The sequence below is a fragment of the Phasianus colchicus genome, chromosome 1, assembly GCF_987193195.1.
Source record: "Phasianus colchicus chromosome 1, bPhaCol1.hap1.1, whole genome shotgun sequence".
Classification (NCBI taxonomy): domain Eukaryota; kingdom Metazoa; phylum Chordata; class Aves; order Galliformes; family Phasianidae; genus Phasianus; species Phasianus colchicus.
This window is the reverse complement of record NC_143436.1, coordinates 180,132,271-180,150,412: the sequence shown is the minus strand read 5'-3', so window position 1 is coordinate 180,150,412 and position 18,142 is coordinate 180,132,271. Positions and strand designations below refer to the sequence as shown.

Here is an 18,142-nt window from a genome sequence, read left to right as displayed (position 1 = left end):
AGAAATATTTTATATGTTGTGGTAATAATTGATTAAACATCATAAAGATTTCCTGTAAGAGTTCAATTAAGACTGTACCTATAAAAATTATATTTTTTCTTGGTAATCCACATAGCAAGAATTGCTTTTGCCACCACCTGTTTATTTGAAATTGACTACTGATATTCCGGAGGAGAGAAAATCAGTAGAAATGGCTGGTTTTAGACTTGTTTTTGCCTGAGCTGAGTTTATTTTTGCACAATTGAGTCTCCAATGGGAATGAGCCAGGCAAATGCTGGACCGATGAGCTGTGTATTAAGTCTTACTTGGACGGGGAGAAGTGTCTGCTTGGAACGTTTTCCTCAGGAATATTGTCAGTTCACAGAGGAAACAGAACCGTGGTATACTAGAAAATTTTTTCCCAGCAGATCCATTTTGGCACTAAACAACAGAATCCATTCCTCCATTTCTGTCATAAACTTCTTGTAAGTGAGGGCTCTTCCTTACCAGCCCTTCTTCTCTCTACTTGACATCTTTTATCTGTATAGCTGAGGAGGGCTCTGCTTATGGGCATCCACATGGCCTGGAAGTTCTTTCCAAGTGAGATATCCATGAGCAGTAAGAAAGAAGGTGTACCTATGGAGAGGCCAGCATGAGCAGAATAAAGAAAACCCAAAAATAGGCTTTTTGTGAAGGGACTAAGAGATTGGCCCTTGAACATTTGCTTTTATGTAATAATGTGAGGGAATTGCATTTAAGAAATATGTTTTGTGTGAAATTGCATATCTCCCATTGTCTGTTTTTACCCTGAAACTGTGGGTTCCAGTATCTTTACAGGGTGGTTTTGAGGGATTATAAGCATATAATTAAATATGCCTATGAGAGGCAAGAACATTTTACTAAAGAACATTTTACTAAATTTTACAGCAAACAGAAACTTTATTATTATTATTATTACATCTGGACAGATTATGAGCTAATCCATTATACTTTCTCTGATATTTTTTTCTTAAGGATCAATATTCTCTCGAGTGGAAGAGGATTATCTATGGAGGATTAAACAGCTAGGATCACATTCGCCGGTTGCTCTTCTGAATACTCTGTTCTACTTTAACACCAAGTATTTTGGTCTGAAAACAGTGGAACAGCACTTAAGACTTTCTTTTGGCACTGTTTTCAGACAGTGGAAAAAAAATCCTCTAACAATGGAAAGCAAAGCTTGTCTTCGATATCAGGTGTCTTCCCTGTGCAGAGCTGATAGTGAAGGTACTATGACAGTTCCAAAATAAGTATTGCAGGAACATCCACGTTTCACTCATCTGAGGGACATCTGGGCAGCTTGCCAGGAGCCAGAGGTCTGCTGTTGCGTCAAGTTCAGTTCTTGGCTCTTGGGTCTTTAATGGGAGTGTATTGTTGGGAATGCAGTGTCTCTGCATTAAATGATCCCTTTCAGCCCTCTGGTCTCCGTGTTACGCACTGAGACTCTGATGTGGCTATGGGTTACGTATCCAGTGCATAGATAAATGTAGATGTGATGACTTGATTGTGTCGCAGTACTCAGGTCAAATTTTAGTCAATCTGCTCTGGGATATTTACTGAAAAATGTGAAATAACTTTGTTATGGCTTAGATGTTGTTGGTTTTCTTCTTAAAGATAAAATTACTACTGGGAAAAGGAAACATGAAGATGATGAACCTGTATTTGAACAAATTGAAAACACATCTGATCCAACTAGATGCCCTGTGAAACTGTTCGAGTGCTATCTGTCTAAAAGGTGTGTATGATATGGGGTAAAAAGGAAGAGTTCTAGAGAAGACCTGGTACAAAAAGGAAATGTTTTGATGACGCATTAAATATGCTCAAGCAAAGGGAATGTATTGAATTTCTCTAAAAAATATCTCTTAAATGAAAGCACTGAAATCTCCAGTCTTGTAACTGGACAACACCTGCACAAGGTGTGGAAGCAGACAGAGTACTGTCACAGGCTTCATCTGGGAATGACTTCTTACACAAAATTCCCAAGCATTCTGCAGAGAATTACCTATTAAGAATTACCAGCAAGGAATGTGGTAGATTTTGCTGCTGGAATGTTGTTTGTGACATCTGTGTCTCTTCAGTAAGAGTTTTGTTGAGAAAATTTGGTCCCTGGAACATGTCCAGAGAATTGCAATGAAGCTGTGAAGGGTTTGGAGCACAGGTCTTATGGGGAGTGGCTGAGGAAGTGGGGAATGTTCAGTCTGGAGAAGAGGAGGCTCGGGGGAGAATGTATCGCTCTCTACAACTGCCTGAGAGGAGGTTGTGGTGAGGTGGGGGTTGGCCTCTTCTCCTGGGAAACAGGGATAGAACGGGAGGTTAAGTTGCACAAGGGGAGGTTCGGGTTGGATATTAGAAACATTTTTTTTTCTCAGAAAGAGTGGTGAGGCATTGGCACAGGCTGCTCAGGCAGGTGATGGCATCACTATCCCTGGAGGTGTTTAAGGAAAGGATTGATGTAGTATTTAGGGTCTAGTGAGCAATATTACTGGTTGGTGAACAGTTGGACCTGGATGACCTTAGAAGTCTTTTCCAACCTTAATTCTCTGATTCTCTGATTGTATGAAAAAGATTTGCTTCATGTTAAGTCATCACAAATTTGAAAGGTAGATACTTTTGAGGTACCTAATTTGACAACATATCTAAAAGTATTTTGCAGAAGAAAAAATATGATCATAATTGACTCTGCATTTAGAAATAGCTTGTTTCCTTCCTGTTGGTTTAGAGATTCATGCATTTAACAATGTATTAATACATTAAGAAGAAAACTTAGGAAGATCTTGCAAAAGAAATACTTTAGCAGCTGAATGTTTTGTAAGTGTTTGAGAACAGGATTTCATTGGAAATACTCTTTTTAAATATTCTTTTTGTCAATATTGAGCAGCCACTGCATCAACTGATTTTAATGGAGATTTAATGTATATAAGTGTAGGTAGAATATAGGCAAGTGATACAAGAAAAGAAAAATTGCATTGTGTATGCAGCACAGTAGATCAAATGAAATATAAGATCCAGCCTGTCTTGGGAAGCAGTATCTTACTCTGAAAAGTGAAGAATGGTGTGAACAATGAGTATGCAACCTTTTGGTTTCCCTGAGTCACTTTGAGTGAAGAGGAATTGACTTGGGCTGCACATAGAATATATAATTGATGTATCTAAGTAGCAAAACTTTTTTTAAACATATAAAAAAGGGCAACAAAAATGTGAAAGTAGTGGGAGATTTGACCTTGCATTTGTGAAACTAATAATTTCTGATAATTTTTTTCAGAAATCTTGAAACCTGTTCTCAAGTTCCTGTATCAAAATGGAAAGCACAGTTCATATTTTTGCTGTTCACAGGGCTGTGTTTAGCCAACGTATCAAAATGTGTACCACTATTTGCCATAACTTTAGCTTACCATAAATTAATTTTTATTTTGAACGCTGTTAGGGTTTGAAACATAGTGCAGATAAGTTGATTTTTACTTTGAAGTTGTCAAAAATTGCAAAATTTGTCAGCTAGTCCCACTTTCCTACAGATGCTGGTCACTACTACTGGCGAGAGCAGCAGACTGTTTCTCCTGGTTCCACTTCTGCAATGTGTACACTGCATCTTTGAAATAATTTTGTAAAAGTATTTAATACTTTAAAATGTATTGTATATATGAATGTATGTATATTTGAACTATTGTAAAGTTTGAGGTAAAGCCAGCTGTTTGAAGTACATGTGCCAACTAGTAGACAGTTGCAGCTGAAATGTGAGTCCTCTCATTCACAGCTGTAAGCAATACATCATTGCTTGTTCCTATAAAAATACTGGCTTGTCCAAAATGTAGGAAGGAGTTGAATATAGTTTAACTATTAGAATATAATAAAGCATCACATTATGGCTTCTAATCTGATAATCTGACTTATGTAAGAGCAGAAGAAATCAAAATTTACTGGAGTGAAAAGCAACACCTGTAATTTTATCAGCCAATCTGGGAAGATGACCTTGATAGTTTTACCAAAGTGACATGAATTACAGTTGATTTCTGAAGTCCACAGTATTCATGAAAGAGACAGAATGAGTGAGTTCTTGTATGCAGGATTGAAAAATATTTTCTTGCCTGAATGGGCGAAATAAAAGAATTTGTTAGTGGGTTAGAAGATACGCCTGAGTTGGATCGAGCAAGTATATGAACTGCAAGATATAACAGGTCGAGAATTAAGGGATTTTAAGACTTAGTGACCAACTCTTCAAGTAAATAGGAGGAGGAGGGAGTTTAGCTTCTTGTTGCACTTCCATGCAGCTCAGAACTACCATCCTTGATTTCCAAGGGAAGCCCAGTCTCTGTCTTCAGAAACAGAAAATATTTTCTGTTTTAGCAAGTCCTAGAATTGCAAAGTTTTGCAAAACTGGAAGAGTTTTCAGTCTCATATACTCCTGCTCAGTCCTAGGCATCAGCTTTGGGCTGTCCTGAGGATGCAGGACTGGGTGGCTGCACAGCTCTATGAACAAGATAGCATTTCTCCATAGTAATCTTCATTTTGTAACAGGTCAAGGTAAAAGTAGAGTTTTGTTAATATAGAATGTCAGAAATAGTAATGTATTAATTTATGCTGGAAAACTGTTATCCTAATTCCCTTATTTTTCTCTGTTGTAGCCCACAGAATCTGAATCAGAGGACGGACATGTTCTATTTGCAGCCAGAATGCTCTGTCTCCTCAGATAGTTCTGTCTGGTACACTTCCACCTCACTGGACCGCAACACTTTGGAAAATATGCTTGTACGGGTTCTTTTAGTAAAAGATATTTATGAAAAAGACAATTATGAACTGGATGAAGACATAGATTAAAACAAACTTCCAAAAACAGTCAAGAAAAAAACAGCATTAGATATAGTCATGCTGCTAGACTTTTATTATGGAGAACATTTCAAGTTTACCCTTTGTTTTATGAGTTTTGTAGCATTGTGTACCCTCACCTGGGTATTAACATGTAAATAGTCTGTGAGTGAAAGTTTCCATTATTCTGCGTAGTGATGCTAGGATACCTAACAAACACATTTCAGATTTTTTTTTATTATTATTTATTTGACTAGGTATGTTTGTAACTTTTTACATTGCAAAATATGAATGAGAATGTGCCATGTGTAATTTTTTTTCTCGTAGTAAGAGACATCCATATTGCACAACTCTACTGTTGCAAGCTCCCTTGAAAGGACACTCTTTTAATGGGTTCTTAAACCGAATGGTTGTGTATGGGTAGCACTACTAAAGTTTAGAACTTGCTGTGTCTTTGAGAATTTTTAAATAAATTGTAAACTAATAGGTTTTTTACTTTTTAGTTACTGAAGCCTTATAAGGTTATGTAGAGAGATTCCATCTTATGTACCAAAAATAGACAAAAGAGAATGCTGTCAATATTGGTGTACTGTAATGTGAATCTATTCTGGTGAAAACTTTTTTTTTTGTTGCCCTTATTAAAACCTTAGTGTCCTTTCCTTATTTGTGACTCTCTCTCAATTGCCCCTACAAATAATATATATATACATATATAAATAAATGAACATAAGCTTAAAGCATGTGATCATCATGACATGTATTTTGTTTAAAAAAGGGAGACAAAAGAAAAAAAAAAAATCCAAAGGAAAAAGTGGGGAAAAAAAGAAAAAGAGAAAAATGTCTGATGACAATGCTATATAATTCTTTTCTGTCTTTACTTTTCTGACCATAAATGCTGGTACCTCATATCACTGTAAATCTGTCCTTTGTAGCCTTAGCAAAATGAATTTTGATGCTGTATTACATAAAGTAATATGGTATACTAAATTTGAACTTGTTTGTTCTTGCATTGCTGTACTTAAATACAGTCAGTACTTGACATTGGCTGGGAAAATTCTCTTTACTAATGCCTCCATACAAAAGCCATATGACACGTGATGTTGCAGAACGCTGATAAATTTTTGAAGAAAATGCCTTTCATATGTTCTGTATCCTTTCATTGTGCTTATTCTGCATAAGGAGTCTGATTTCCAGATCTGCTCAAGTTTTGTTCCTTGCTTTTGTTGAACTGATGCAAGCAATGTGGTGATTCATGCAATGATTTTGCTATTGTTCTGAAAAAATGTGGTAAAATATTCTCCTACAAAAAGTAGTCATTAGTTTTGCTTTCTTAACTGACTTCAAGTGTGTTGAGAAGAATCATTTATGAAAGGGGGAAATTTTCTGTCTGTGTATGTATGTGCATATATATATATATGCATATATGCGTGTGTGTATACACATACCACCTTAGGTCTCATTTCTTGCAAGGGCAGCATGACTTTTTTGTTTTCCTTAGCTTAAGAAGAATGCACTTGGATACTCATCTTTCTACACAGAGAAATAAAGCTTCGGTTGCTTTGTTTTGTAAAGCAAGTTCATTTAAATTTTTACTGTTCTCGTATGTCCATGAATATGTATTGACTTTAGATATACCAGTATTTCAAAAGTAGTGGAGATGTGTATCTTATTTTTCATTTCTTTTTGGTGGCTTTGTCCTTCTTGTGAAATCAAGAAGTAGCACAGGGAAACACTTGGTAGATCACTTCTAAGTTCAGTACTCTTCCCTTTGTGAGTGCAGTAAGAACTTAAGGGTGTTTTTTGGTGTTTGTTTTTGAAGCAACAGCCATAGAATGTGCCACGTAACACAGAAGAAGTTAAATAAGGAATCACTCACCATTTTGTTCTGCCTGCTCCAGTTGAACACCTGACTTGATCAGAAGTTAAGTTTTAAGTACAGGAACCATTTACCTGCTTAAAATGCAGTGTGCTTGATGTGAAATATTTCTTTTAATCTTTCATTCAAATGCTATGAAAAGAGAGGATCACTTGTATTCTCCATAGTTCAGATTTAGAGTACTTCAGCATGAGATTCAATCATAGAATCACTAAGGTTGGAAAATATCATCCAGTCAAACTGTCCACCCGTTACCACTCTCCCCCACTAAACCACATCTTAGTACAACATCTGAATGTCTCTTGAACACCTTCAGGGTCCGTGACTCCACCACCTCCTGGGCAGCCTGTTCCAGCACCTGTCCACTCTTTCTGAGAAGTATTTCCTAACATCCCACCTGAATCTCCCCTGGCACAACTGGAGGCCATTCACTCTGGTCCTACCTCTAGTTACATGGCAGAAGAAGCTGACCCCCCACCTCACCACAACCACCTTTCAGGTAATTGTAGAGAGCAATAAGGTCTCCCCTGAGCCTCCTCTACTGAACACAGTACTCGAGGTGCAGCCTCACCAGAGCTGAGTACAGAGGGCCGATCCCCTCCCTGCTCCTGCTGGCTGCACCATTGCTGATACAAGCCAGGATGCCGTTGGCCTTCTTGGCCACCTGAGCACACTGCTGGCTTGTGTTCAGCTGAGCACTGACCATTACCCATAGATCCATTTCTTCTACACAGTCTTCCAGCCACTCTGCCCTAAGCCTGTAGCGTTGCCTACAGTTGTGGCCAAGGTGCAGGGCCTGACACTTGATCTTGCTGAACTTCATTCCATTGGCCTCAGCCCAGCAATCCAGCCTGTCCAGATCCCTCTGTAGGGCCTTCCTACCCGCCAGGCAGATCAACGCTTCCAGCCAACTTGGTGTCATCTGCAAACTTACTGACAGTACGCTCAGTGCCCTCGTTCAGGTCATCAATAAAGATACTGAACAGGACAGGCCCCAGTCCCAACCCCTGGGGAACATCCCTCCCTGTTTAGGACAGTGTTTAAACACAAACATACTTCTGTAATTTTACAAATTTTTAATGTGAAACTCAAAGTACCCTGAATCAGAACTAAAGTTTAACGTGCGCATGTTGACTGTTTAGTCTTAAACAGAAACTAAGTTATTGTTCTCAAAATCAGATAATGGCTATTCCTTAAATGATAAGATCAGTTTTTAGTGTGGTATACTCAAAATGGATGTACGTTTTCAATTTGGTTAGAAAATAATAATTCCTGAATTTTATCAGAAATCATACTGTGAAATCCTCACATTTTCTACCCAGGATTCACTTTCCATCAGTGGGATATTTAAGTTGTAATTTAAAGTAATTTTCAAATATGGATCCAAGTTGGAAACATGAAGATGGTTGACAAGAAAATAAGTTTTATTCCAGAAGATGGAGCTATTCCACCACCAGCAATAATGTTTTTTATGGGCATAGTGTGATTCGACCAAATGTAAACTACTGAAGTACTGCAGTAAAAAATGAGTCAAGGCTGAATGTATACCTGTAATTCCTAAATTTGAACGATAATGCAAAATGCAATAAAAAGCCTTCTTTCTGGAAGAAGAAAAACAAAAGCCATTAGATTTTGTAATGATTAGAACAAGTATGTATATATATATTGTGGGAACTGCCAGCAGCTGGGCTAGAATCAGGCTGGAGTGTAAGGTGCTACCTGACAAATCGCTGTACAGAAAAATGTGCCATGTTCTGCCCTACACAGAGCTCCCTAGTGATGTGTATCTGAATCCCACCTTCATTTTCCACCTTGAGAGGAAAGCAGGAAGGGGCAACGTGGCTGTTCTGGCCATCTCTGTAACAGACCTCTGGCACAACTCAACTGAGAAATGCACCTGGAAAGTGCTCTGCATCTCCTCAGTTGGAGCTCTGGTGTTGAATAACCCACAGGTAAAGTCATAGCTTCAAGATACTGGGAAATGACTAGTGTGAAAAACGCATGCATTCTTCCAGAAAATCATTTGTGGGCTTGTTTGTTTGGTTTTTTTTTCATATTAATAAATGTGCAGTCATTTTGGGTATATGAGAAAAAGGCAGCTTAGGTGTTGTAACTGCTGAACTAAGAATAAATTACTGAAAAGAAAGTTGTGGTTGTAGAGTAATTACAATGTTAATTGCCTTGAAAATGCTCACTATGTGAATCTGTGATTCTATAATGCAGAAAAAATTGTTTTCTTATTTTCTATTACTTTGTCCTGTTGAGAAGCTGTGCAAATAGGTGGGAAAACAGGAGAGGTGCCCCATAAAGCTGTCAATCACAAAAGGGCGTCAGATGTGTCTTTGGGATGGAAGATCAAAGGCATGAGTGGTAGTAAACATACACTGCACTTCCTTTTTAGCAGACTTTGTTTTAGTATCTGAAGTTCCTCCTTGTTGTAATGCTCACTGTCCTGTTTCAGTCTGTTGCTGATAGGAAAGGCAGTTAAATCCATGTTCTTTCTGTTGCAAGCAGGATGGAGTATGATGAGCAGGTCCTCCTGGAAGACATGTTAAGGTACACATGAGATGAAGAAGTGATCTGAGAAAGCCACTATGGCTTTACCAAAGGCAGACTGTTCCTGACCAACCTGGTGGCCTTCTGTGATGGAGTGACAGCATCAGTGGACAAAGGATGTCTTCTGCCTGGACTTCTGCAAGGCCTTTGACCTGGTCCTGCACCATATTCTTATCACTAAATTGGAGAGAGGTGGGTTCGAAAGCTGGACTATTCGGTGGATAAAGTATTGGTTAGATGTTTGCAGCCAAAGAGTTGTTGTCAATGGCTTTATGTCCAGGTGGGGGCTGGTGATGAGTGTTGTGCCCCAGGGGACAATCTTGGGACCAGTGCTCTTCCAAGATCTTTGTTAATGATACTGACAGTGGGATCGAGTGCACCATCAGAAAGTTTGCTGATGACACCAAGCTGATTGGTGCAGTTGACACCAGAGAAGGAAGGGATGCTATCCAGAGGGACCTGAACAGGCTTGAGAAGTGGCCTATGAGAGCTTAATGAGGTTCAGGAAAGTCAAGTGCAAGTATTTGGGAAAATCTCAAATATGTGTTACAGACTGGGAGAAGAATTCTTTGAGAGCAGCCCTGTGGAGAAGGACCTAGGAGCTCTGGCCTGACATGAGCCAGCAGCAGTGTGCTCTTGCAGCCCAGAAGGCCAACAGTATCCTGGGATACATCAAAAGAGGAATGGGAACAGGGAGATGGAGGTGACTGTCCCCCTCTGCTCTGCCCCCATGAGGCCCCATGTGGAGTACTGTGTCTAGGTCTGGGGCCCCCATCACAAGAAGGGTGTGGAGCTATTGGAGCCAGTCCAGAGGGGGCCACAAAGATCATCAAAGGGCTGGAGCAACTTTCCTGTGAAGGAAGGTTGAAGGAGTTGAACTTGTTCATCTTAGAGAAGAGAGAGCTATGTGGAGACCTAACTTTGACCTTCCAGGAAGGAGGAGGACGGACTTTTTACATGGTCTAGTAGTGGCAGGACAAGGGGGAATGGCTTTAAACTAAAAGAGGAGAAATTTAGATTAGATGTTAGGAGGAAAATCTTTACTCAACGGTGAGGCACTGGAGTAGGTTGAGCAGAGAATTTGCGGATGTTCCATCTGTGGAGGCTCAAGGAGAGGTTGGACAGGGCCTGGGCAGCCTGTTCTGGAGGATGGCAGCCCTGCCCATGGCAGGGGGTTGTGACTAGATGATCTTTAAGGTCCATTCCAACCTAAGTCATTCTGTGATCCTTTGAATGAAGCATGGACAGAGAAGGAGCTGTAATGATAATTCTACCTCTTCCTTATCCTTCAATAAGGCATAATCTAATGTTATGTTTGCAAAAGGCTCCATTCTCCCCAGGCCAGTTCTTACAGGCAGAATAGCAGAAAAGGTTTGCATGAGATGCTGGTGTGGTGAGGAGCTCCAAGGATTTAAACTGTGACTGGATAAGCTGTTAGTTCACAAGGAGAGTGAGCAAACGCAGAAAGGACAGAAAAGGTGGATTGTATCCTATTTGAACAGTTAATAGGATTTAGGAGCTCAGGTTTAGTTTTTACCATGACAATCCCTTCAAAGCTTATACTTCTCACATAGCCTGTCTCAAAGGATTTAACTCAGCTTCTACTGTATGTCATCAATGAATGTAGAAATGATACACATATTTAAGTGTTTTGTATGGCTAGTTGTATTTTCAGGATGCCTGTTTTGGTGTTTCCAAATCCATTACTAATTTCATACATCTAGGAATTTTTTGTATTTTCTCTCGTAGGAATCTGTTGCCTTCATGGAGTAAAGCCATTGACAGAACTGCCACAGCACATTTCCAATGCAGTTAAATCATTGGATTGTGTACCAGATATCAGAGAGAAACTGCAACACTTCAGTTGTTTAATCAGATCAGGGCGAATACTAAGAACAGGCCTCCCTCCTTGCAGCCTGCCAGGTACAAGTGTGCAGGAGGTGAAGGCCTCTGACAACAAGGCTGAGTGATGCCAGAAAGGGCAACCAGCATTTGTGTCAGAGATCTGAGAAGAAGAAGGTCTAGTGCTGAACCAGCTCCGTTTTTGAGCTGAGGTTGTTGAAGGGGAAAAAACCCAAATGATGCTTTGGTGGCCTATTCTGACCTGAACGCCTCACCAGCACAAGCAGGCTGGTTCAGTTCCTCTCAGAAGGGCTCCTCAAGGGTGAGCCTTCTCCCGGGTACTTGCAGCTAAATAATTCCAAACCCTCTATTTTGTGCACTGAAATTCTGTTTCATAAAACATTAAGCCTCTGTGTTCTTTCTCAGAAAAGAACAGGCACATTCTTATCATCTATATAGTTTAAACCACTGTCACTTTGTGTCAAATCACTCAAAGTGCTTTACTGGTTTACAGTGCAACACTTTATTTCTTGGTGTGACTGCAGAGTAAACAATATACTCCCTGCAGTCTTGAAGATGATCTTTTCTGCTTCCAGTATTCATTATGCAAGGCAGCGTAAGTGTAGTATTTGCATTTCTAGCCTTAAGAATTTCTGCAGTCTCTTCTGGTTGAAGAAGCAGCTTTCCAGCTGGGGACAAAGCTGTGTCACTGCGGCAAATGAAGGTGCCCCCCACCACTGCCAAACCATCAGCCTCTTTGCCTCTGAAAAAACTATAATTCCTGAAAGCCTTCCCTCCTCATTGCATCTTGCATGTGTTTCTTATACCAAAATCCCACTCCATCTCCAGAGACGATGTCCACCACTTATTTTCATGTTCAAAAAAAAAATGTGCTAATGCTCAGGGGCAACATTCTTATTGGTGTCATCCCCATAGTGAAGTAACATGGTTTCTCTTCCAGCTTCAATGGAGAATCCATAAGGGAAGCTCTTTGGAGAAGAAGAGAGTCAAAGCAGCACGCTAACTCCTCATACCAATGAAATCCCCCAAACCACAAGGAGCAACTTGTGTGAGTCAAGCTTCAGTACATCACCTAAATAAAAGAGGATCCTATGCAAGCCCACAACCTGCCAGCCACTGTGTTTTTGAAGTGCACATAAGCACTGGCACAGGCTGCCCAGAGGCTCTGGGGTCTTCTCCTTAGGGATCTGCCAAAGCCACCCGTGCTCTGGGTGTCCCTCCTGGGGCAGGGCTTGGGCAGAGGGATCCAGAGGTCCCTGCTATTCTGTGAGAAATAGGGAATTTGTCATAAACTGATTTGTTTGAATGCAGGTCTGGAAGCTCTGCTAAAACTTAGATTTTTATGTGATTCTCTGTCAGCATTCAGGTTACTAAACTCTATCAGACAAAGCAGGTACCAAGGAGAGTACTAGGAATCTTTTAAGGGCTTAAACTGCCTTACAGAACCTTGTCTTTGAGGAGATTTTGAAGATGAGCTTTTGTAGCACATTTCTGGTTCATGAGTATCACTTCGCTGAATTGTTGCTAGAGGAATAAATAGATCCAACCTTACTGTTTCAGGAAGGGAAGCTTAGACAGTATTAAAGGCTGGAACAGCCTCATCAGCTCCATACATTGAGATTGTGACACAGCGCAGACTACAAGGAGTCTTCATTTGGACTTTGTGAAAGGTCTATTTTTCTGTCTGTCATTAAGAAAAACAACATAGAATTGGCTAGGGTAGAAAGAGCAAACCCATCCCAGGATACCCAGATAATTGGATCAAATTAAAGAGAATCCAATGCTATCATCAGTATTGTGTTTAATACCTGAGAATAAAAAACTTCCTTTGGTACAGGAAGGGAGATCAAGCGCATGACATTACACTTTTCTTAAATCGTTTTCAGTCCATGAGCAGCTGCTTTTGGTCAAAAGAGAGATCTTGAGTTCCTGTGAACACATGAGGTGATGAAGGGATTCTGACTTTAGCAAGATCTGCTATGGTAGGACAAGGGGAAATGGGTTCAAATTAAAAGAGGGGAGATTTAGACTGGATTTAAAGAAAAAGATTTTATAATAAGGGTGGTGAGGCACTGGCACAGGTTACCCAGAGAGGTGGCAGGTGCACTGTCCCTGGAGACACGGTCAGGCTGGATGTGGTTCTGAGCACCTAATAGAGCTGTAGGTGTCCATGGTCACGGCAGGGGGGTGGGCTAGATGGCCTTCAAGGGTCCCTTTCAGCCCAAATGATTATATGATTCTGTGATAAATGTACCATGAGAGTATGCCTTGCCAAGGGCAGACACGCATGCTCATTTGCTGAGAAAGTCTCACTAAGACTGGTTTCCTCAGAAGGAAGCCTCTGTGGTCAGAACAAGGAGCATTAGACAGTAAACCATGTTAGAAACAGTTACAGTTCTTGGCATTTTTCTGGCCAAACCTGGCAAAACTTATGGAAAACCTGAGCTGCTTGTCTGCCTCAAGGGCCAAGGTTTGTTGAGCTCACTTGCAACTGCTACTGTGGCCCCTGCACATCTGTGGAGATGTTCTGCACTCCTCCAGCCCAAACTCCCCACATCTCCTCTTGAGGAGAAATATCTGTGATGCTGCTGCCTTAAATTATACAAGAACCAAATAGCCTTTTGTGATTTCTAGAGTTTTGATGTGTGCCACAAGCATGGCCACCAGCAAACAGCTCCTGCTGGGGCCAAGTTCTGCATCATGCATCTGCCTCCCAACCTTGTAACTCTAAGTCTGGAATGGCTAATCCTCACCTCTGCTAGTGGCAATAGTGCAAGAGACAGGCTTTCAAGTAAGAACAATGAACACAGGGTGTAGGAAACAGAACCTCTTCTGTAGGTTACCAAATGTTTGATTAAGAGTACTGGAAACCTGTCAAAAGAAATCATCCCACAGGGGAGAAGCAGGGAGCCCTTATTTAAACTGCAGTACAAATTCCTCAACTTGCCTTTGCTTATTTGGCCAGATAGGAAATACAAGTCTGTTCTTGCCATGATTCTGCTCATTTGCTAGTTACAAGGGGTGTTTATGGTGACCACATACATAAATCCAGCAAAGGTACAATTGGAAATTGTCATACAAGCAGCATTTCTCACTGGCTCACATTCATTAGTGATCTCTGAGCACATGTAACATGCTTGGAGACAAGTAACTTTTCCTTTTAACAGGTAATGTTCTTATAACACTAAGTATTTTGCCTTATAATTATATTTTTCCCCAGTATAAGCCAGTATTTATTTAATACAAAAATGTTACTCATATTCTAATATTTGCAAGCAGACATCTCATGGCATCTGTGTCACGTGCTGCTGGTAGGTGCTGAAAGGTCCAAAGGTGGCTGCAGAAAATCGAAGTGGTGATGTTGGTCACAGGGAGCTTCGGGGCACAGCTCAGTGGTGATTATGTTTCTCAGTTACTATAACACTTAGAAAATCATAAAATCATTAAAGTTGAAAAAAAAACTAAAAAACCCACTAAAATCATCTACTACAACCATCAACCCATCCCCATCATGCCCACTGAACATGTCCTCAGTGCCACATCTCCACATTTCTTGAACACCTTCAGGGACGGTGACCTCCTCCCTGGGCAGCCTGTGCCACTGCCTCACCACTCTTCCTAAGAAATGTTTCCTAAGATCCAACCTGATCCTCTCCTGGTGCAACTTAAGGCCATTACTTCTCATCCTACCACCGTTACCTGGGGGCAGAGGCCAACCCCCACCTCACCAAAACCTCCCTTCAGGCAATTGCAGAGAGCAGTATCTGCCCTGAGCCTCCTCCAGACTGAACAATCCCCATTCCCTCAGTGCTCCCCATAAGACTTGTTCTCCATACCCTTCACAGATTCATTGCCCTTCTCTGGACACACTACAGGGCCTTTGTGTCTTTCTTGTAGTGAGGAGCCCAAAACTGAACACAGTACTCAAGATGTGACTTCACCAGTGCCACTGACTATATATTGCTGTAGTACCTGTTTGATTTCCACATGTCTTAGGCCAGAAGTTCAGCAATTATACTCAGAAAATAAACAGTAAGTGTCAGCAGGCACGTACCTTATATGTAATACTCATTTGCTACCTGTACTCATTTTCAATTTTCATAATTTTCAACTGTTCAGACTTCTAAGTGTTGTAAAAGTTTCCAAACAGAAATCCCTCTAACAGTGCTTGTGACAGATACAATCTGTCATTACAATCTGTCACAAGCAGATCACTGTCTGTGGAAGTTGATGATGGATTTCTTTTGAAGTAGGATTTCAGGTGATCAAAATCACTTATTTGAACAATACCTGATGCTGTCAGCTTCTAAGTTAAAATTGCATTATTGCATAAAATGGGGGATTAGAACTAGATGATCTTAAAGATGCCTTCCAACCCAAACGCTTCTATGATTCTGTGATTCTATAAAATGATAAATGATGCATCAGAGTAATTTCTACTAAAATACATCCTCTTGCAAATAAAGGTAATCATTTGAAATCTTTTCCTTTCTTTTTTACTCCAAATTTGGTGTTGCTGACCAGAAGAGAGCCTTTTTATGCCATTGTGTGAGGTTTTTGAGACGGTCACGTGAGCAAGCTCACGGTCAGTGCATAACAAAGGCTGCCGTGCATAACTGAGTCTGCATACAATGAAAGGTTGATGTAACCACATTTCTGTTAACTCTGTGAAAAATCAGGCATGTTAACAATGTAGGTTTCACAAAGTTTCATGTTAGCTTGAAAAGAAGTACACTAAATACATATTAGTTTTAACAAGAAAATGATTTCATAATTCTTTTTTTCTAATAACGAAGGGGGAAACAGTAATTCAGTTTCAACACTCTTTTTTACGAGTTTCCATTTCAGCATGTAATGTATCCAAACAGTTCCAAGCTGACATAACTGAAGCATGGACTTTCTCCTTATGTACACTGAATAGTGTGCTGTTACTGCTGGGTTTGGGGAACACAGATGTACTACAGTGAAGCAGACATGAAAAAGCCAATGCTAACCAGACAAATTCAAACAAAAATAAACATTTCGATTTTCACACTGCACATTTCTTTTTTTCCTATCTGACAGAGCAGAGATAAATGAAGTGGGGCTTCAGAGTGCAGCAGGAGACCCTGTCTGCCCTAAGTTCCTCAGTTCAGATGTTTCCACCCGTCTAGTCCATATGTACCTGCTGAGCTGACCTCACTAACTCCAGACACAACATTAGAACCTTCAGCCATCTGCCCAACAAGGACACCTCCCAGAGAGCAGAGAGCTACCCCTGCTTGGCCAGGAGCTCTTCAGGCTGGTCTTCCCTCCCGATCCCCAAGATGTGGCACCAGGCAATCTCCTGGGCTGGTGGCCCTGGGGCATGGGAACTCCTCAAAGTAAAGCATAGTTTGGATGTTGGTCTTCCATGGTTTGCACTGCAGTTCTCAAAAGTCTCTCCATGGATGTGTATTTCATAGAATCTCAGAATCATAAAGGCTGGAAAGACCACTGAGATAATCTAGTCCAACTATCAGCCCATCACCATCACACCCACTAACCATGTCCCTCAGTGCCACATCCACACCTTTCTCAATGCCTCCAGGGATGGCAACTCCACCACCTCCCTGGGCAGCCTGTGCCTCACCATGCTTTCTGGGAAGAATTTTTTCCTAATATCCAACCTGATATTTAGGAGAGTGTATCTTCCTTGAGAGAGCATCACAGTTGTGTGAGTCTTTGAGTCAACAGACACAGGAACACCACACTTTTTCTGGGGCTCACTGCTGCACTTCTTGTGTAAGCATGGACATCAACATCTAAAATCAATCTTGTCTTAACATCTGAGAAAAAAGCCCTCTTTTCAGCCACGCAGACTGACATCTCTTGTGATCACCATCTGCAGATGGTACCCGAAGACTGAAAATATAGCCATGGGTAAGTTCAGTCTCACTGTTTTCCTGGCTGCAACTCACCCCTGGGGAGCTGCCTGTTGTGAAGTACCACTGTTGTGGCTCTGATACCTTGGGACCCAACAGACCTTCTGCACTTGGAAGATGAAGCAAGAAATAGATGACAAATGAATCACTGCCTTCCTGATACCTTTGAGATGTGCTGGGGTAAACCTGCTCCAGCAGTGGCCATCAGGCACGTGGGTTTCTGGATGCTCAGCACAGAGCAAAGCACACTATCAGAGTGATGGGTCCTCCCTGAGGTACCATCCAAGAACAACAGGTAGGATTTCCTCTTCCGGGACAACAGAGGAGACCGGTGGCCCCTCAGCTGACAGAGAGAAGATGCAATCCTGGTGTGTGGGTAGAAGGCCTGACTGAAACAGCTGACCCTCCCTGGTATGGAAGGAGAGGTGCTGGGAGGCAACATTGTGTCCTGGTAGTCTGGGAGAGGTGTCTGGGCCTGAGAGGAGGAAGGAAAGCTGATAGCAGGTAACATTTGAAGGCCAACAGGTGCCTGTCCATGTTTCCTTCTAAGATTTATGGAGAATGTAACTTGTTGGGAAGCATTTTTCATCAAGAAAGAGGAACTTTATCACAAAAAAATAATAGCATGCATACAGCTGGGATTCCTCCCAGAGCTGTGTGGTGTTTGGTACCTTGAGCTCCACAGTGAAACTAAGGAGTGGGATCTTTCCAGCAAAAACATTGTCTCGAACTCCAAACTACGTAGTTTCCATCTCATCCGCTCCAGGTCTGAAGAGCCAGATACTTGAATTACAGACCTTTTTCTTGACTTAAAGATACACAGTAATGTCATTACGGCTTTACCCACAGTACTGAGTCCAGCTCCTGAATCCACACACAATCACCCAAAAATAAAACTCTATGTCTGAGAGCAGTAGCCTCCTTGTGAGGAGCTGCAGGTCACCATGAGGCCTCCCCTCAGCCTCCTCTGCTCTGGGCTGAATGAACCCAGGGATCTCAGCTGCTCCTTACATGCTTTTCTTTGCCTTCTAGATCCTTCACCCTCTTTGTAGCCCTTCCTATTTGGAACATTCCAATTCTGTGATTCTACCATCAGATCTTTCCTTGGCTACTTTCTCATTCAGTA

At 41.2% G+C, this 18,142-nt stretch overlaps 1 protein-coding gene across 23 annotated transcripts in view; it reads left to right on the top strand.

Annotated features, from left to right (window-relative positions):
- The window catches only part of ZMYM2 (zinc finger MYM-type containing 2), a 103,938-nt gene extending 87,779 nt beyond the window's left edge, over positions 1-16,159 (top strand). For 11 of the 23 annotated variants that reach the window (XM_090133857.1, XM_090133856.1, XM_090133855.1 and 8 more), the window contains 4 exons: positions 994-1,245; positions 1,633-1,753; positions 3,531-3,593; positions 4,638-7,002. In XM_090133857.1, coding sequence (XP_089989983.1) covers positions 994-1,245; positions 1,633-1,753; positions 3,531-3,593; positions 4,638-4,830 — 629 coding nt within the window. In that variant the 3' untranslated portion in view covers positions 4,831-7,002. The other 12 variants (XM_031615667.2, XM_031615661.2, XM_090133864.1 and 9 more) reach the window with 9 other exon arrangements.
- Positions 16,160-18,142: the final 1,983 nt, after the last annotated feature.